Source organism: Sturnus vulgaris, chromosome 5 (assembly GCF_052056855.1).
Source record: "Sturnus vulgaris isolate bStuVul1 chromosome 5, bStuVul1.hap1, whole genome shotgun sequence".
NCBI classification, from domain to species: Eukaryota; Metazoa; Chordata; class Aves; order Passeriformes; family Sturnidae; genus Sturnus; species Sturnus vulgaris.
The window spans coordinates 33764942-33784716 of record NC_142247.1 but is presented as its reverse complement, the minus strand read 5'-3'; the positions used below and the strand labels follow the sequence as shown (position 1 = coordinate 33784716).

The 19775-nt window shown below is 35.5% G+C and overlaps 1 protein-coding gene across 1 annotated transcript in view; it reads right to left on the bottom strand.

Annotated features, from left to right (window-relative positions):
- Positions 1 to 215: 215 nt before the first annotated feature.
- SLC41A2 (solute carrier family 41 member 2) overlaps positions 216 to 19775 on the bottom strand; it is a 43920-nt gene continuing 24360 nt past the window's right edge. Inside the window, exons 9-11 of the mRNA XM_014877029.2 lie at positions 13173 to 13304; positions 12161 to 12309; positions 216 to 2303 (exon numbers count right to left, since the gene is read on the bottom strand). Of these exons, the coding sequence (XP_014732515.1) occupies positions 2118 to 2303; positions 12161 to 12309; positions 13173 to 13304 (467 nt within the window). The 3' untranslated portion in view covers positions 216 to 2117. The remainder of the gene's footprint in view (positions 2304 to 12160; positions 12310 to 13172; positions 13305 to 19775) is intronic.

Genomic DNA, 19775 nt, shown 5'->3' with positions numbered 1-19775 from the left:
CACCTTGTTCTTTCCCACAATATGGGTTTTGTTCTCTCAACCATGCAATGGACTTTCCCCTTTCTGAAGTACCAAACTTTCCCATTACACTTTCCCATCACTTATTGTTTCCAAGCCCAGATTATTTCAGTCTGGCAATATATTTCCCTTTTTCAAATTTTACTTAATTTTACCCATGTAGCATTTAATCCCCAGTTTGGTGATCTAAACAGTCACACTGTACCAACAGTTTCTTATTTATTGTGGAAATGTTTAGGATAATAATCGCTAAGGATCCTGCCATACTACAACTCCCTTATGCATTGGATAAGCACAGATTGCAAGTATCTCAAGAAATTTTAATTTTTAAGAATCCTGCAATTCATTTAAAAATGACCTTAAAGTCCAGTAACTCCAGTAAGCGCTTGAAAAGTCAGTTGAGTTGATTCAGATGGCAGCTCTAACAGAAAAAGAAAAAATTGCATCTATGGCTGTATCAAAAATAAATGAGCATTATTGGAAAAATTGAATTACTTCTCATTATTTATTCCATTTTAAACAATTTAATAATATTTCCTGCAATGCTACATACAAGAAACTGTTTTAAATAACATTAATATAAACTAAAAAAAGTCAGAGAACCTGAAGTTAGAAAGATTTCATCTTTCCCTCACATAATAAAAGACATAATACATATGATTCATTCAAACAACTATATTATAATAACAGTAAGAAAACGCTTAAATAAAAAAATTTAAATGAGGGAGCTAAAATTCAGGCATCTAAAGCCATGTGTAGGCACTGAATAGCTGGTTTAATTTTCAAAGTTGCAAACACTTTGAACTTCCAAAGAGTTTAAGGTGACCAACACATATAGAAGTCCCATTAACAATTATCCACGTAATCTACTCATCTGAGTAGGTCCATCAAATTAAAAAACATTTGTATGCATAAAGCACATGACTAATTTTTACAAGATTTAACCATATGCTGATATATGGATTATATTTTCTAATTTAAATCTCCAAAATTAAAACTTTCAATCACAACATTAAAAATACGATTTATTTCATTATGCATTTACGATGTATGCTATAGTCTTTTAAAACATATGCTGTGAGGAACTCCTGGTAGATTTTAAAATAGAGCAATTAGTACCTTTTTTTTTTTTCAAAATGGCAACCAGGGTCCTCATGATCAACATATTATTTGAAATATTCAGGTCTACAAATAAGAGAAGTCGTTGAGAAGCCATAAATTTTCCTACTGACCATGTTATTTGCATGACTTGAAAGCAGAGGTTTCTGCTTAGAAATTGATGACACAGCTCTGGAATTTGACAAATTTAAGTGACTTCCTAAGTGCCTATAAAAGAAACTTCATCTTTTATACTGCAAGTTTCAAGCAGGGATCAGTATATACAGTTAAATTAACACCTCTAAATACTTCATTAAAATCAGGATACTGGCCATCACAACACATTAATATCAGTTAGTTAAACATCTTTTCAGTTGCTAAATGAACACACACTTTTCAACACAAGGAGTTTTAATCATTCACCCATTATTATTGACCAGGTCAGTTCACATTATTATTTGCCTTTGCTATTTTTGTTCTAATAAATTCCAACAGCAAAATAATTAGGTTGCTCATTGTAGCACAAAGAAAATGGGCTTAGTCCTGCAGACACTTTTCAAGTGTCTAATTTTATAAATGCTGATGGTCATATTCATCTACAGAAAATAAAGCCTGGGATAAAATGTGTGGACCATAACAGTCATTATTGGTATCAAGTCTGCAATGCTCAGAGAGCCACAGCACTGAAATTGCAAGGTAAGAATGTATCATCACCTCTTTAGGCAATTGAACACTTAATAAAGGATTCATCTGCCCTTCATTGTGTCTCCTCAGATATCTTCAGCTACCACCATTTCACCTTGGTTTCAGAATAAAGCTCTCAGATATCACAGCTCCATCCAAGGTTTTAAAAGCAAACCAAACTAAAATCATTAAGGCTGTTTTATGTCTGTGTCAACCGGATTCACTTAGAGCAAAAGGAACAAATCCTTTGAGGACCCTCAGGTGGAGTGATTGGTCTTGTCAAATTCCAGGAAAAGTCATTGCATCTGTTGGGATAATTAGTCACCAACATCACCATCTCTGTCACCTATGAGCCACAGAAAATGAAAACCTATGGCTAATAAGGCAGTTCCAAGCAGATCTCCCAGTGCAGTAAGATAAGGGATAGAAAAACTGTCAGGGTCTTTTCCTTTTTTCCAGAAGTGATGCACCATCCAGTCAGCAATCCACAACAGAGTAAACACCTACACAACATCAAACAAAATCTGTATTATTATCATGTAAGCTGCATCAAAAGGAAGTCAACAGCCAACATTACTGTCTCTGTATTAAAGTATTGTATACCATTGCTTTGGAAAAATAGAAACTATTAATATGAATTAATTTCAGAAAATTAAAGCTCTCCACAACCAGAGAGAGGGACACTTAGCCAATTTCTCTCAATCACATGCATTGCTGGAAGGAACATTCTGAATTACTGACAGCATTTTTTACCCAGACTATGCTTCAGGACTCCTGAAAATGGCAAGAAAAGACAAAAAAGTTCCACCAAAACCACAACTGCACTTGTCACATAACACATAATTCTGTCCAGAGAGAGCATAAGTAGGGCTTTGAGATAATTCAGAACCAAATCATGTGGCCCCACATGAATACACTCAACCCAGGCATAATTCCTGTGTGCACTGACCCAAAATTAGATGTGATATAAAGAATAACAGGTCAAATTAAAGTTTCATCTGGGTTGTGTGAACTGCAAAAAATGGCCTAGAACCTACTTTTATGCCTGAAATACCACCTTCAGCCCTTCTGTAATAAGGCAGACTTGCAATATATATTATGAAATGGTCTCTCCAGGCTGAATTTGACTCAAAGTAAAAGATTTCATTCCCAGCTGTGAACATCTGAACATCTGAGAGGCTTGATCTTCATACCAAAATTATGCATAATTATTAACCCAATTTTAGAAGAGAATCCTTTTAATGTTGCATAGCTGTATGATAAGGGACTCTGCTTTGGTGGAATCGTGGTGTGGAATGGCACAAGATGAATGGAGAAGGGACCACTAACTGAGTTTCATTTCTTCTTGTAGCTTCTAAGGAGCTGCTTAAGTTGAAATAAATTCTGTATTTTAGGTATTTTTCGTTAATCAGATCTTTAAGAAGGCTAAACTTAGACATGTACTACCATAATTATTTTTTAAAACTCTACTGATCTATATATAAAGCAATGTAGGTATCAAAATAATGCAGTATCAAAAGTAGTAAAAATTACAACAATAATTTTATTTACTAAGTAATCAATTATTGGCATCAAAACTCTGCTTATAAATGTATACACTCATTCATTGAAATATTGATCAGATGGTTGCAAGACCCACACTATAAGCACAGCAAAATGAATGTCATACAAATAATTGTCTTGAAAAGATTTCTCAATTAATCCTTGCTTTGCAAAAGTGTATGTTAAAATACAAGCCTGAATTTATAATTAAATTAAAAAAAAAAAAAAAGAAAAGAGAAAGGAGGAGTATTTGCTTAATGAAAAATGCATGGCTTATTTATATAAATGTATCTTTTGAAAAGGGAACTCTGTAGTCTAAGCTAATTATGCAAGTCCTAGGTGCGCTGACTGGAATCCAAACAAATATATTTAAAACAGATGTTTTCTTTGGAAGACTATCAGATTCCTTGAGTCAGCTCCTTCTTCTTACAGAGACAAAAAGAGGCCTGTTTATTAATGATCCTGCACATTCCCATCTCCTACAGGATGTGCTCGGAAGACGCTGCAGCGCCCCACATCCACAATAGTTATGCATGTTCCATTGGAAGATGAGAGCATTCATGCCAAGAAAAATATACACTGCATTTATATAACACAACCAATTAGACATAACATACAGTCCAATTTAGATGACAGTATTCACTTTTGACTCTTAAAAATCACGACATGAAAACCTTTCAGTGGGTTATATGTTTTCCATCCTGAAATAACTGACTTAGTGTTAAATGGGCAGTTTGGAAACTAAGCTTTTGTGAACCTTCCCAAATAATTATTTTTGCTGTATTAATGTATGGGTGCACAACAAATAATGCAAGTTACAGCAAGCCTGCATTCTCTAAGTCATAAAAAGAATTTATAGTAGATTATATTTACCGGTGCTTGTAACAGTATGTGATGGAAATTGGAACTTAGTGCTTACAGATTAAGTTATGAGACTGCAGTTCCAGCCTTCACTTCTTTTGGTGAAGGAATAATGCTATCATCCATCATGCATTTGCATGGCTAGAAACTCACTAATATTTAAGAATTACAGGGCTCAGTCTTTGGAAATGGTTACTTATTTGCTCACATCAGTTTGTAATGCAAGACAGAATCAATGTGACTAAGACTTCGAGAAGATTTTGCTTCTTGTCACTGTTACGAGAAGGCAATCAAAGTCATCAATCATTATTTTGGGAAAAAAAAAAAAGAAAAGAAAAAGAAAAAAAAGTGCAGCACACTACTATGAGTGCTGAATTTTTGAAAGACAGTCTTGAATTCAAAGTGATAAGTGACTCACAAAGATCTGACAGATTAAAAAAAAGTAGTAAAAGAGACATTGCAGGATGGCACTTCACATTTTGTGAGATTTATTTATTTATCAGTGACAGATACTTCTGTCAGTGAATTGATGCAGATGGCACAGCAGTACAAACACTGTGCATTTCTGCCCTGCACTCATGCTATCAAGAAGAAAGCCTTCCTTCTCCCAGCTGAAAACCAGCTGGTTTTGAGGGAAAAATAAAGGGATGAACATGACAAAAAAGCCTAATAATGCAGTACAAAAGTTAGCTGTTTAGTGTGAGCTGCTGCAGAAAATTGGTAAGAAAAGCTTGTAAATACATGCAGTGCTGTTCAAGATGGGAGCTGAAACTATTTAGTATAGAAATTATTTAATATAGAGAGTTTTCTGCAAAAAAAGGAGATGAGTAGTAGAATTATGAAACAAAGCTCTGCGAATTATTCCAGACTGAAGCATGAAGTAACTGCAGAATTAAAGTAAGGGAAAAAAGAACTAAACATCTATCTATATAAAAAAAACTAAATATCTAATCTATATAAAAAGATCTGGCTAAGAAAAGGGAGACACTCAAAAGTCACTGATCAAGAAAAAAAAAGAGACAAGATTGCAAAAACACATGCAAAATTCCAGATGTTCCAACAGTTTAAAAGGAAAATCATGCTATATTATTATCATTATTACAGAGAAAAAATTACAATCAAAGGAGAGGAAAATGAAACTAAAGGCATGATCCGACAGATTGCATTTCTAAAAATCACCCTTCGGTCTCACTGTCAAAATAAGTCCTCAGAAGCAGCAGAATACAGCAATAAGAGGAGGAGGGAGGGGAAAAGCTTGAAAAATCCTAATGATGAAGAATCTAAAAATAAGGAATATAAGTACTCATATTATTTGGTACAACAAAGGATGGAAATTGAGACTAATTCTCGATATTGAACTTGCTGACTCAAATTATGAATTTCAGATTGGAAGTGAAACTGAACATGAATACTTAAATATGAATGAGCTTTATTATTTTGAAAGTTCAAATCTTACGACTGCTAGGCTAGAAATGGGAACATTACACACTACAAAGAAGGGTTTTTTCCTTTGTTATTTTGCACAAAATTTACTTTCATTCTTTCAAGGTTTTTAGATACAATAAGGAAAAATTAGGTGAAGAAAAGTTATTTTTGATCTTCTGCATGTAGTACATCTGCAATTTCTTATGATTCCTAAAATGCGAAAATACTGAAACTCTATTATTTAAGATAAAAATATGTAACTCCTTCCAAACATTCTTAATACTGTCAAGGCTTCCTATAGCCTAATTAATAAGTTGCAGGATGCTAAAATATGTTATTGTTTCTTTCATCTGTAATGTCCATATGTCATCAGTGGATGCATGTCAAATTCACAGCGATAAAAGTGAAATATTTAAATGAAGAATATTTGTAAAGCAGAGTAGAATTGTTCATTTCCATATTATGCATTAGTTGCTGTGATAAGTGAATTCCAACACCAAGCTGGAAAATTAAACTGTTAAACTGCCTGTTGCTAGTACTGATGATTCCACCTTAAATTTTTTCCATCTGAAGGTGCTTTATAAAATAGTTGCATTCTATTACTTTAGACAGGAAACACATGTAAATAAACTGAGGTAACCTCCTTTCAAATGTATTTTAAGTCTCCTTTACTTTTAAAATTATACTGACTCAAAATTTATCCATAACTTCACTATGAAAAGATCCTGCAATTACTGGACAAGAACTCTTACAAATATATGAAATTCAAAGGTAAGTTTATTTATTTGGTTTTTAAATTATGAGTAGAAATTCCCATTTAAGAATCTCTAAAGACTACAGTGTTCTGAATCTGTCATTCTCTCCAGAGTTATGATTTAGGTCTTCTAGTGGCTCTGACCCTTCATTAAGTTAATTTTCAAATTATACATTACATGTCTCCAATTTTAAATGGCTTTTGATGAAGTAGTAATTGTGAAGTGCTTGTAACAGATCCACACTGAACTCACTGAGTTTCCATTGTCTACAGCCAGAAATCTGTAGTCAGTGAACTCTCAGAGTAGGGACTACACACATTTTTCAAAAGACATTTTTCTGCACGGTTTTCTCTGGTAGCATGTCTGGCGTGTATCATGTCCAGAGGGGACAAGTCACTGTTTCCTCCAAACAAAAAGAGATTTCCTTCAATGCCTGGCTGCAAGGAAACCACTGAACAGCAAGTTTTTTCTTGCTGCTGTTGTTCGTGTTGTAACTAAGTGGCATCACGTCCTCTAAGGTATCCAAGTACCCAGACAGCACAAAATACATTGATGTCAGACTAAGACCTCTTTGAAGTAAAAAAGAGAATACCTCTGTAACTGAAGTTGTTTCTGAGTCAATTTCATTATATTGATGTAATTTTGCAGGAAGCAACTTCTTTTGTTTTTTTTTTTTTAGATTTCAGTTTGAATCAAATTTTTCAGATTGTCATCTTGATTTCTTTGTAGCTTTGCCAGACACCCTGGTTTGACCAAAATAGTCCTAATTTCAGGCTGTTTCTCAGCTATCTGCTGGGATGTGCAACCCAGAGCAGTCAGTGCCCTGGTATGCTCAGCCTGAAGTAGTTGTAGCACAACTCAGTGTGTCATGCTACACACACAAGCACTTGGAGCTCAGCCCATAGGAGGCAAAAATGAAAAATCCCTGCTGTGATTTGGTAGGAGCTGGCCTCGCACAGACAGGGCAGGAGCTGCTGGTACCCAGGGTCAGACCCCAGTGAGTCTGGCAAGTCTGCTTGTCATGCTGCAATGAGAAAGCACTGAACATACAGAACTGTCCAGATTTGGGCTTGACTTTCCATATTTCCTTGGAATATAGTCTCTTTAGCAGTTATATGCTCCAGCTTTCAGAAATAACCTTTCCTGTTAGAAAAAGCAATGTTTTCAATGCATCCATATTTTGTCTACAAACACAACCTTCCTTTTTTCTCTGTAAAGAGACCCATACCATCATTAGAATCCTCACACTGGTGAGAAATCCAAGACGTTTTTGATGTGAGCAGGAAGTTGTTATGAGCACCACTGAATTCTTGGTTTTCTATTGCCCCAAAGAGCCCTGAAGCACTGCAAAAGTGACTTCACAGCTGTGCACATCCTGACCTTCACCGGGTAAGAAGAATTCTGGAATTACTTATTTGCTTGGTAATAGCTCAGGGAATCTCCTATTGTTTGTTTATTCCCCGAGACTTTAACATAACTGTATGTTCAGATTTGGTCAGGAGGTGTGAGAATTCCTTAGAGGGTTTTTTACTGGCTCAGGGAGAACATGCAGAACAGAGGCTGCCTTTGAGTGCCCCAAGCCAAGTGCCAGGACTGACAGCTTGGCAATTGCAGCACTGCTCTCCCTCTGCTGCAGCCTGACAAGACAGGGGATGAAACTCTGCCTGGTGCACAGCCTCATGCAGGAAAAATATACTCGTGGCTTTGTGAGGAATAAGAGGAGGACTGTTTCCCAGTTAATATAACCTTCATTGGTTAAATGCCATATTGTAGCAGCACGCAGTGTGCTGCTGCATGTCTGTGGCTTGTTTTTGTAAGATTTTCAAGGAAAGAGTATTCCTCTAAAGCAGAGCCCACTCACCAAATCCAAAACACACTTAAAGGCATTATACTGGGTTTATCAGGCACCTTGGCTTGCCTTGATACTGTACAGTGCATTGTGTGAAGCACCAAACGTACTTACAGGGTGTACAATCTCCATAGCATTTTTTATTGTATTTTCCTCTGGTGCTGCCATTCATAAACACAGAACAGTCTCTTCACTACAGAGCTAATTCAGACCTTTTGAACTTCAGCCTAAAAGTTTTACCTGAATGCAGATTAATATAATAAATTGTGCAGTTTTTCCCCCTTTATGGAAAAATAACTGTGAAATCCTAGCCCCTCTAAAGATAGAGTACAGCCTTGGATGTCACTAAAATCAATTTATAAATTTAATCAAAGAACATTTCAAGAATATATATTTATTTTAAAAATAGAAACAGCTTTACTATTAAGGGTAGGAAAATTAAAATGAAAAGGATTTTTTTCTGTTTTTTCTTAAGCCTAGAAATCCAGACCTATTTTGTTCACAGAGAATCAAAAAGAATGCAAATCATAGCTCTGGCTACTCATATTACTTAAAATATCTCAATGTAATGATCTTTAGAAAAAATCTACACATTCAGTGAAACTGTACTTTGTTTTTTTACACTGCATATTTTCAGTCAATAAAAACTGAATTATACTATTGATAATACATAATGGCATTTTAATTATTTAGTTCTCATAAATAGCTTATTTAAATGACATGCTGTGGAGAAAATATCTAAGAATATCTCAGAACAGCTAGGGAGAAGAGATGAAAGAATCTGGTAGGCTTGAGTGGTGAACAAACAACAATCAAATGATTAAAGTATCAGATTTGGATGAAAATGAAACTAACTCTGACTGGAACTTCAGTAATACTGCATAGAGCTTTCAGTGCAAATAAATTCCATTTTTATCACTTTGGGATGGATAGTGAAGTTTGCAGGCAATTTGAAAAAGTCTTGTTAAAATGTAAAATAAAATTCATATATGTGTTATGGTTTTCCTGTAAAGAAAATGTCGAATAGCATAAACTGAAAGAGTGAAATATAAAAGGCATAATCAATGTCTTTGCATTAACATTTTCTTGATTTTTTTCCCATTACTCCAACATTCCATTTGGAGTTCTGTATTTGCCATTTCTCTAGCCCTTTCCTCTCCATTTTAAATAAACAGAGCTGGACAGTCAGAAACAATAAACAGAATCAAAGACAATTAATCTATTGCAGTCTACTGTAAAATATGTCATTAAATGATTTAACACCTTACAATAGTCACTTGAATTTTAAAGACAGAAAATTCACTGAATTGCTGCTGTTATTGTTTAATTTAGCATTATTTTTTAACATAGTGAGGAAAAAACTACCTAGCCAATGGGTATATTGCCATAATCATTTTCAGCAACCCTTTCTGCCCCCCAGCTCAACACAAGGTAGGAGTGGCAAAGGGCAAAGCAGTGATATCAAACCTCCTCACAGGACTGACTGTAATTAACTCCTACCCTTGGGAATCACTGTATCCTGCTAAATTATCATCTACCACCTCAAACATAAAATACCCAGCTTGCAAGCAGGATTGTAATTTTTGACATCTATTTTCAGATACCTTCCATGCAAAGTGAAAATAAATACAAAGTCCAATATATTATTAAAAAGGCCTAGAATGCAGATCTCTGCTCAAAAGACTTTCAATGCATTTGTTGGGTTTTTTTAATTGAAATAATAACACTTAGCTGTGAGGTTTTTCAGTTTTACAGCAGAACTGGAAAAGCTCTCACTGAGAGCGCAAAAATATCAAAGAGTTAAGGAAAAGTAAGAGCAGAAGCTGTTAGGTCATGCCACAAGAAATGGCAGCTTGAAAACTGTTTTTGCTATTTCCAGGTGCATAGATGATGTCACTGAAAAAGGGAAGAGGAATGAGCACAAATATTTAAGTGATTTCCTTGGGAAAGGAGAAACTTAAAAGCATGAAACTGCAGTATGGAAATACTTCAGACCAACAGGTAAATAAAATGTGTTGAAGATTTAAGGATTAAAGCAAACATCATCTCTCTGAAAACTAAATCTGCTGTAATTAGAGGTATGCAACATATGCAACACTACAATAATCAGTACTAGAAAAGTGCCAGAATAATTCAAATGGGGAAAGGAATCTATTAAATATTTTCAGATGTTAAAAACCAAGGTGTTTCAAATTGTAAATATGTCAAGACATATGAGAAGTTATAGTTTGCAATACTGGTACTCAGTTTCCGAGTAAATACATCTCAAAACACCTTTTATGACTAAAGACAGAAAATAAAAAGTGAAAAAAAAATCCATAAAAGGGAGCAGGGAAAAAGAAAAAAAAAAAGCTCTCTGTCTCCTTTATTGGTGAAAAATCCAGAAAATCAGGTGTGGCCACTGCAATAGAGATACATTACTAAAATCTGAATACTCCAATCAGGTCCTGAATTAATGAAAATGCAACTTTACACCTGTATACACGCTGCTGCTGGGTCTGAATTACTATGTCATTTGAAAGTCCTGCCATATGGCCTTAACTAGGTTTTCAGGTGAAAACCTGAAATTTCTGCATTTCTCAAGTATTGCTGGTGAAGAAAAAGTGTCCCTAAACATGCTGCCATTGCAGTTCTGTGAGCAGGAGGACTGGATTTATGAATTCAGGTTGATTCCCATGGGAAATCTCGGAAGTTTAATACTGGCAGAAATCACACTGCAGCCTTACATTACCAGGGGCTCTTGCCCCACCTCAGACAGAACCGATGGAGTAAAGGAATAGCATCATTTCCTCAGGAAAACACATTATTATAAAACAAGTGATAAGGCTGGAAACTAGGAATATTATCTAAGAGGAAAATGAAAAGCAATTTATGTCTTGTAGTGTGATATTGTCTCTCTTGCAAAGGTTAAAACATTACCAGACATGTTCTACCAGAAAGGTAGAAAATTCTCATATGAAATAATAACAGTTTTTGAAACCTGTCCTTATTGAAATAGTACTGTGATAAACAATGGAACAATTCAGAACACTAAAAATAATAATCTTATTAAGGATTGACCTGTTGATAATGTTGTTTGTATTCTAAAACTAAATTGGCCACATTTTTCGAAGCAGTATGTAAATTTAAATTATGGATATTTCAACTACACTTCTACTGTGTAACACAGTCACTTTTTGGTTTCAAGGTGTAATGAAACATTATAGTTAATTCAGGCAGGTTACACCTAAAAATTTGGTGTGACTTTAATAAAACATTTAATTTCATATTAGTGATTTCTCAAAATGAAATCATTTCACCTTGAGACATTGCTATTTCAAAAGGCATCTTTCAAGAACTGCCCTTGCTGGGTATGAACACACCATTAGGTAAAACACCCAAATAAGGTAACAAAATTTGACAATTAATGCAATTACAATTTCTTGTACAGTGTCTGCTGTCATACTAATTTAAACTAATAAATATTAAGAGCACACCAAAGAAGCTGTAATATTTTCATCAACTGGACTATATTAACTAAAGCAATAATGCAAACTACTTTTGGAAATTTCTTCAAGAGTTTTCTTTGATTTTTCCTTATTCATAAATGCTACCTTTCCTTCTTTCCATTTCCCCTTCCTTCTTTCCATTTCCCCTCTAGCTGATTAAAATGATGGGGGTTTAGATGCAATGGTTGCAAAAGCATGTGAAAGATGCATGACAAGGAGATAATGCAGGCAAGTGTGTTCTGAAATGCTCTCACAACAACAGGACACCTGTGTAAGCCACATATTTGTGGAGATCATCAGCTACTTCAGAGCTGTGCTGAAAGCCTCTATTAAACCACAGCTTCTTGTACCATTCGTGAGATTTCAGATACCAGAAAAAAACCTATTTTCTTCAAGAACTTGATTTTATACAAGCATTTGCCAGCTGTACTTATTCTTACCTGTAGCAGAGCTGCAAACAAATATACTGCTATAAAGATGGGGGTTAAGGAAGTATGTCCACTTTTCATTAAGTGGATAGTGTACAAGAAAATCAGGTGTCCAGGAATCACCAAGAGAAGCAGAACTTGGGCTGATTTGTTATTTACTCCTGCAATTAAAAAAAATGAAAAATCAAAAACTCGGTCAAGCTCTTAAATTACTATATTAGACTTTTACTCATTTTGATATAAAAACACTCCCATTTTTGGAATTTCACAGCATTGGCTACTGTGGAGGACCAGGTATTATTTTCTGCTAGAAGACTCCTTGAGGAATTTCACTGTCTTCCAGAAAAGGTAAGCAGATCCCTTCTGGAAAAAGGTGCAAACTGCTTTCATTCTGTGCTCATGTAATACCATCTTCATTTTTGGAGTTCCTAAAGTCTTACTAGGAAAGAGGATCTTTTGGACTCCATATTCAAGACATCCTCAAAAATACCTTGCATTTCTAAAAAATAATCCCACATTTACCACTTTCACATCTGTTTCAGTTCATTTAATAAATATGGAAGTGTAACACATGGTAGTGACACATCACATTTCACCACAGTTACTACATCATTAGGGAGGTGGGAAATACAGGGGACAAATAAACTGTGAAGAAACAATCTAGAGAGAAAATGGCAAATTGTTTGTCCCTAACAGGAAATTGGCTGGAACTGCTGAAGGCAGACGAAAGTAAGGAGCAGGTAGAGCAGCTAAGGAAAGCTGAGGGTTGAAACCTTTCTGAGTGGGTATCCCAGTGTCCTGCCTAACCAGCCCTTGCCAGGGCTTCACCCTCTCTGTGCTCCTCCCTACACATCCACCCCTCAGGGAGTTTCTTGTCATTCTCACAGGCAGACAGCTGCAGGCAAAGGAAACTGCCAAGCCTCACCAGCCTCTGAACTGCACACAGCAAGCTGAGTTCATTTCTCACTGATGGTACAGTCTGGCATACAGGAGATGTGAGACAGGATTTTTAACTAAGACATACCTGTACCAAAGTATGTTCTGCATGGGTAATAGCAACCCTTGGCCTCCTCTGGCAGCTCTCCAGGAATGCTATGTAAATGGAGGTAGGTAGAAATTCTGCTAGCTTGAATAGCTACTAGATTGCCACCAATACCTGAAATGCAAAAGGGAACCGATGAAAAATATTCTGTTTTTTTTTCTCTAGTAGGCAGTATTTTTTCCACATTTACCAACTTCCTCTATGTTTATCACAGTACCTTACATACAAAAGTCAAAATGAGAAATATCTTTAGAATGTGTATTAGTTGTAGACAGCCTGCAAATCATCAAAATAAGTCCAAAGAATGTGGGCTACAGTTCAATGTATCACTGGGTATTCGGAGATCAGTTTGCACCATGGTAAGTGCAAAAGATTAAAAACCTTCCAAAAAGTTCAATCTTATGCTTTCCCATAGGTGAAACTCCCTTTTATTACTGCCTCTTCTTGGGAAATCCCTCTTAGATCACCAGAAGTATGACATAGTTGTGCCACTGCTGGATTACCTCCCTAGGTCAGTATTCCTGGCCAGGGAAAGTAATGAAAGCAGATATGCTCACTATCACAAACATAAATGCAGATTTCACACACAGAACCACAGGGCAGGAAAAGGCTTCAAGAGTTAATATATTCAATATATTCATTCCTCTCTGACACAAAGCATGAGTAACTCTAGTCTTCTGCCACTCATAATTCAGGCTGAAAGAATGAGTGTCTGAATAGCTGATTGTTAAAAGAATGGTAGTGATAGACATTCTACTTTCTTTCTGAAAAGGGGCAACGTGCACAAGTTGTGCTGGCAGAACATTCATCTCAATATAAAAATGAAATTTCTTAAAGTGAGAAAAATCATTCACTGGAACAACCACCCCAGGGATGTGGTGGAGTCCACTTCACTGGAGGTTTTACAGACATGACCGGATCAGGTGCTAGAAAAATCACATCCAGGCTCACACAAGACGGAACCAGATTTCAAGGTTCCTTCCATTCCGGGCTGTTTCATGCTCTATGAATTTTGACTTCAATGAACAGAAAACTAAACCAACTTTTTATATCCACATGGCAGAATGCAGTAACATGAAACCCTCCTGTTATTATACTTGAGCTGTCTGCTTGCATATCAAGCACATACTTTTTCTTTCCCCAGTTCAGATGCTTTACACAGCGATAGCAAAGAAGCAAATCATTCTTGTCCCCATTTCAGGAGAAAGGCCTTGTTTATTGTAGTTGAATTAATTTGTTTATCTGATGCTGATGCTCTGGTTGCAGAACAAGTAGTTGTGGTGACCAGAAGACACTGTTTGCCAAATTCTTTTGGTGACTATGGAGTGGCTGGCACAGAGATCTAACTGAGATCTGAAAGGAGATGTCCTGCCTCACTGCTGAATGAAGACAGCTGAAGCTAACAAGGAAGCAGGTCTTTTAGGCAAATACAAAGCAGGAAATGCATGTTCCGAGTCTGGAGATACAGATTAACTACCAAAAGGTCGAGTGAGAGTTTGCAAAGAAAATTAAAATAGCAGAAGCTCTTTTTTCAGATGAACTAGAGAAAAAGTAACAAAGCAAGGGATTTATCTAAATTATGACAGGTTTTAAAAGATTAAAACCAACCTAAATAGGACTCAAAGTCTGTCCTTCAATTGAGAACAATAAATTAGAGATTTCTGACTAAGGAGAATAAGGTATAGAAAGAGAGGCAGAAGTAAAATTAAGGATCAATGCACTACATTTAGATGGGGATCAGATAATTTCTGTGACTGAATTATGAAAAGCTGTTATGTAAAACCGCTTTTTAATAGAGCCACAAACCTGGGGATAGTGTCATATGACTGCAAAATACGAAACAGTTTCTGCTAAAAAAGAGGACATAAAGGCAATCTGGGTAATTATAATCAGGGTAACAACTGCAATAACTGATTTATTCACAAGACAAAAAGTTAGTAAAATATTCTGCCACTATCTGCTTCTCTGACAGCACTACAAAAAGAAATAAAGAACAGAAGTACATAGGGCTGGTTTGAGTTTTGTAGCAATGCAACTAAAAACCATTTTGGCACTACTACTACTCTCTAGATTTTAAGTATTTCCTAGGATGTATGTAATTTCCTTTTGTGAGTGGTAATTATTTGCTTCAACAAATTCACACTCAGAAATATGATAGGTGATCTGATTTTTTTCCCTAGTTAATAGTAGAGGAAGCTGAATGAGATAAAAGAATTAAGAAGAATAGAAATAAATTCACTTGAAATGGTGATTAGAAAATCTGTCTGGATAACAGACATCAACAAGTCTATGAAAGAAGGTATAAGATTGGTTGTCAATTCTTTGATGGAGAGCTATTAATGACAAATCTTTTCACTTTTGTAACCATCATTTAGAGAAAGTACTCCCCAAGTCCTATTGCTCATGTAGATAGCAAGAAATTACTGACAAGTATCAAAAGTGATTCTAAAACAAACTGGCCAGACATGGAATACTGGTAAAGGAGGTGACAGCTGCTCTGCAAAGGAAGCTGACAAGCTAACCAAAACAGCCAGTGTGGTGTGTGATTTCAAGAGGTGTAACTAATTACTGCAGAGTTGAACAATCTGTTTTATCTAAATGGAAATGAAATATTTGTATTTTCAGCAAAATTATTTTAAATTTTATTTGTCTGAGCCTCAATAACCTAATATTAGTGATATAATTTGAACTCACAAAAGATAGCCAGCTATAGTAAAGTGTAAATTCTTCTAGAATCCGTACATCCTGCTCAGACTCAGTCAGCCAACAATGTATGGTAGTGATAGCAGCAGTGACACTGTATTTCAGTTCTGTCCATTCACCTATCAATTACCCTAATTATTTTTGAACTTTTGGGCCAATTTCAACCACATCTGACACAAGGACAGACATGCTAACTACTTCCAGGCACGGTTAAACAATCTACCAAAAACAAAACCGTGACTAGATAAATAAAGGAAAAGATCCAAACCCATGTCCTAAGTGAGACAAAGACAGTAATGTGAATTATATAGTTCATGGCATAAGCATAAGCAGGCCAGCTGGCCAGACAGTACTCGGCTTGGAGTGAGGCATGATGCCTCTGGCTCAGCCAACAGCTCAGTGAGACAGAAGAGGAATGGCAGTATTGTGGAAAGCAGAGGGAAAATGGAATGTTGTGAGCAGCAGATATAGCAGGAACACGAGGCAATAGGGAACACTGCAGGTTGTGTCTAAGAACCTCAGGATACAAATGAGAACAGAATCAGGTTTCCACTATTCTGCTGGTCACAGAATGACTTGTAAAAGGCTGAATGAATCACTTCAATGTGTACAGAGATACTCAGTTTGTTTGGTAACAGCAGCTACTGTGCATGTGCAGTTACCATCCCAGCTACACCAGATTAATCAGATCCCTGCAAAAAACAGAAAACAGATAAAACTGCGTAGGTTGGCAAGATGTCTATATGCAAAACTGATAATTTCTCTGCATCTTCTAAATGTATATAATGGTCACATGCTCAGTAGCTGCTCATATTATTAAAAGCTCTGTAGATGTATATGAGGACTGTTTGCATGAACATTTGATTAATCCAGAAATTTTTCTCCTGGAAAACACTATTGCAGGCATCATAGCAAATACAAAATTTGCAAAGACTTACTTCTTTAGTTTCCCTTTCATTTTTGCAAGAACTACAACATAGGGGAAAACTATTCATTTCAAAAGTAAAATCCAGCAATTATTACTTCATTCCTCTCAGAACAGCAAATGTGTTTAACTTCAACATGAGAGTGCTGCTTTGTCAATAAACAGAAGAGACGTTGTCTGCTAAAGTGCAAAAGATGTCACACTGACTTACAACTTTGAAAGAAAATTAAAAGCCTCATCATTTTATCATGGCAGTTTAGGGCTAAGCAAGAACATTTTTTGTAAAAATTATCACAGGTCTTTTGTCTAACAAGCACAGGAAAACATATTGAAAGTAGAGCCAAAACCACGCCATGTATTTGCAAACAGGCCTAAGGGCACAATTCAATTAATCATCATCTGATAAAATGAATTTTTTCTAACAATAGAACTAACCATGCTATTCAGAAAACCACATTAAAGCACTTTACTTCAATGAGTCTTAATACTTCAAAGTAAATCTCTGTCTCATAACTCAGTGCAAGTAAAAAAACCCAAGAAGTTAAGGGAAGCTGGATCTTGTTGATGAGGATCAGTCTGAGATTATCCACAGCTCTGGGTAATGCATTGGGCTGGTTTGCTCCTCAGATCTTACACTGCACTTTTTTACAAACAGAGTAAGGCTTTTCAGGGAGTACTGGGAGGAGTAGCTGATAAACCAGAGGGCTGTGCTTGCTGCCATTCAGAGGGACCTGGATAGGCTGGAGAGCTGGGTCAAGAGAAATCTCCTGAAATTCAACAAAAGGAAGTATAAAGTCCTCTATCTGAATAGGAATAACCCCATGCACCATGTTATTACTAACCAGGAAAAAATTGTGGATTAAGTACTTGCTTAGTACAAGGGGAGAACTGTACAATAGGCAACAAAAATTTTTCAAAGCAGTATTCAACTACGTTATGTATGAAGTCCTTTCCTATAGGTCCCCATCTCATTCTTCTTTTTTATTACTCATTTCCTTAAATACATATCACTGAAGAATTGTTCCTATAGAAAACTGCCTCCAGTGAGTGTACTGAGAGCACCAGATAAAGTGAACTTACTCAGCTTTAATGATCACTGCTATAACTGTTCATGAAAATGTAAATAGTTGCATGATGATGCACACAAAAAATTGTGTAAGAACAGGCAAAGAGAGATTAAAGGTTTCTAGAAACCCAGTTCTATGGGGAGGGATTAATCAGTCACAGAATACTGTGTTGTTCCCAAGCACCTATAATATACAGCTTGTGCAATGGGCCTAAAATCAATTAATATCCACATAAGGGGAGAATTAGGCCAACATAATTCCCAAACTGGATCTTTCTTGTAAATCTATCAAGAGAGGGAAAGGATAGAAGATTCTCACTTTTGCACACTCCTGAGCACAATGCATAGTTCAAAACAGTCAGTTTTGCCAAATGGGCGTTTTTGAAGTTCAATATTTGCATGATAAAAATGAAATTAAAAGGAAGGAAAAGAATCTCAGTTTGGTGACCAAAAACTAAATTTTGGAATCATCATCTTATCTTTCAGAAAATACAAGATGGATTTTTGCCCTGACCCCTCTACCATTAATTTTTAAAAATCCTGTTTTATGCAAGTGAAATACTTAGATTAGAAACCTAACTAGCTACCTATATGTATGGGGTTTTTTTAAATTCATCTTCCATTTTGTTTTGTAGATTTTTTTTAATACTTACAAATGTTTGGGTGAAAACAGATGGAAAATATTAGCTTTACCTAGATGGATGTTTTTTAAGAGAAACCTTTATTATATATACAACTATTGCACTCCATGTTTGATTTGACTCATAAATAATTTCTTTCCTATGACTAACATAAAATTGTTCTCTGACTGTCAAAAAATGAAAATGCTCTGGATATAATTGTGTTGCGAAAATGACACAATGATTACTGAAATATTCTAAAAAATTTACAAGTAAGACTTAAAAGAAAGATCACACATTATAAAAGTATATATGTAGATTTACATGTACAAGTTAGCAACTAAAAGGTAGTAAATCTGTCACCCAATAATGCATCAGAATAACAAAAATCAAAACCCTCCTCCTTATTCATGCCAAAATAAAGAACGAATTATAAAGTTCTCATACAGGAGAGCTGCCTTCTGAGACTAACACATTCTTTCCAATTCAGGATGCAGAAAAATTAATTTGCTACCCAGCCAAATTGCCCTACTACCATCCAGGTACACGAATGTTTTCCCTTGTGATTTACCAGAGGCAAATTTCAGATGCTCAGCTCTTTGAGACAATGGTTATACTCTAATCAAAACACCACTCGGTTGTGAGAAAAATCAAAGTACAACTATGCAAAAAGAAATTAAAACATATAACTATTAAAATATGTATTTTATTTTTTTGAGTAGAAATGGTTTCTTGGTATTTTTTCCATATTCTCTAAAACAATTTACAGTAAAAGCTCCCTGAAAAACCTGAAAATCTGTAATTTAATTTACCCTACTAACAGATTAAAAAAAAGCAATGTGTTGCATAAGACTAATTTTCATCTCCCAGACAACTGGCATTCATTAAGTTCTGTATTAAATTTTCTCATATGTATTCCTTGTTACCTATGTATTCCCTCCAGATAGCAAATACTTCTAAAGTGTGGACAGCCAAAGAGTAAGAAACTTTAAAATAGATTTGTGTTACCTTTAAAGAGTACTGCTTCAAACCACCTGCAAAGGAAAGTCTTTTGATATGAAGTTTTTCCAAATTTCAGGTGTTTTCAGAATTAATTTGCAGAGCTTTCATTCTTCAAGGTGCATAAAAATGGGATAAAGTCTACTGACATGTTGGTTATTACCCAGTAATTTCTGAAATGCAAATACTTAGAAGATATCTCACAATGTTTTTATAAGCATACAACAAAAATGGAAAGGGAAGTGGCTCTATCTGGTAACTGCACCTTAGCT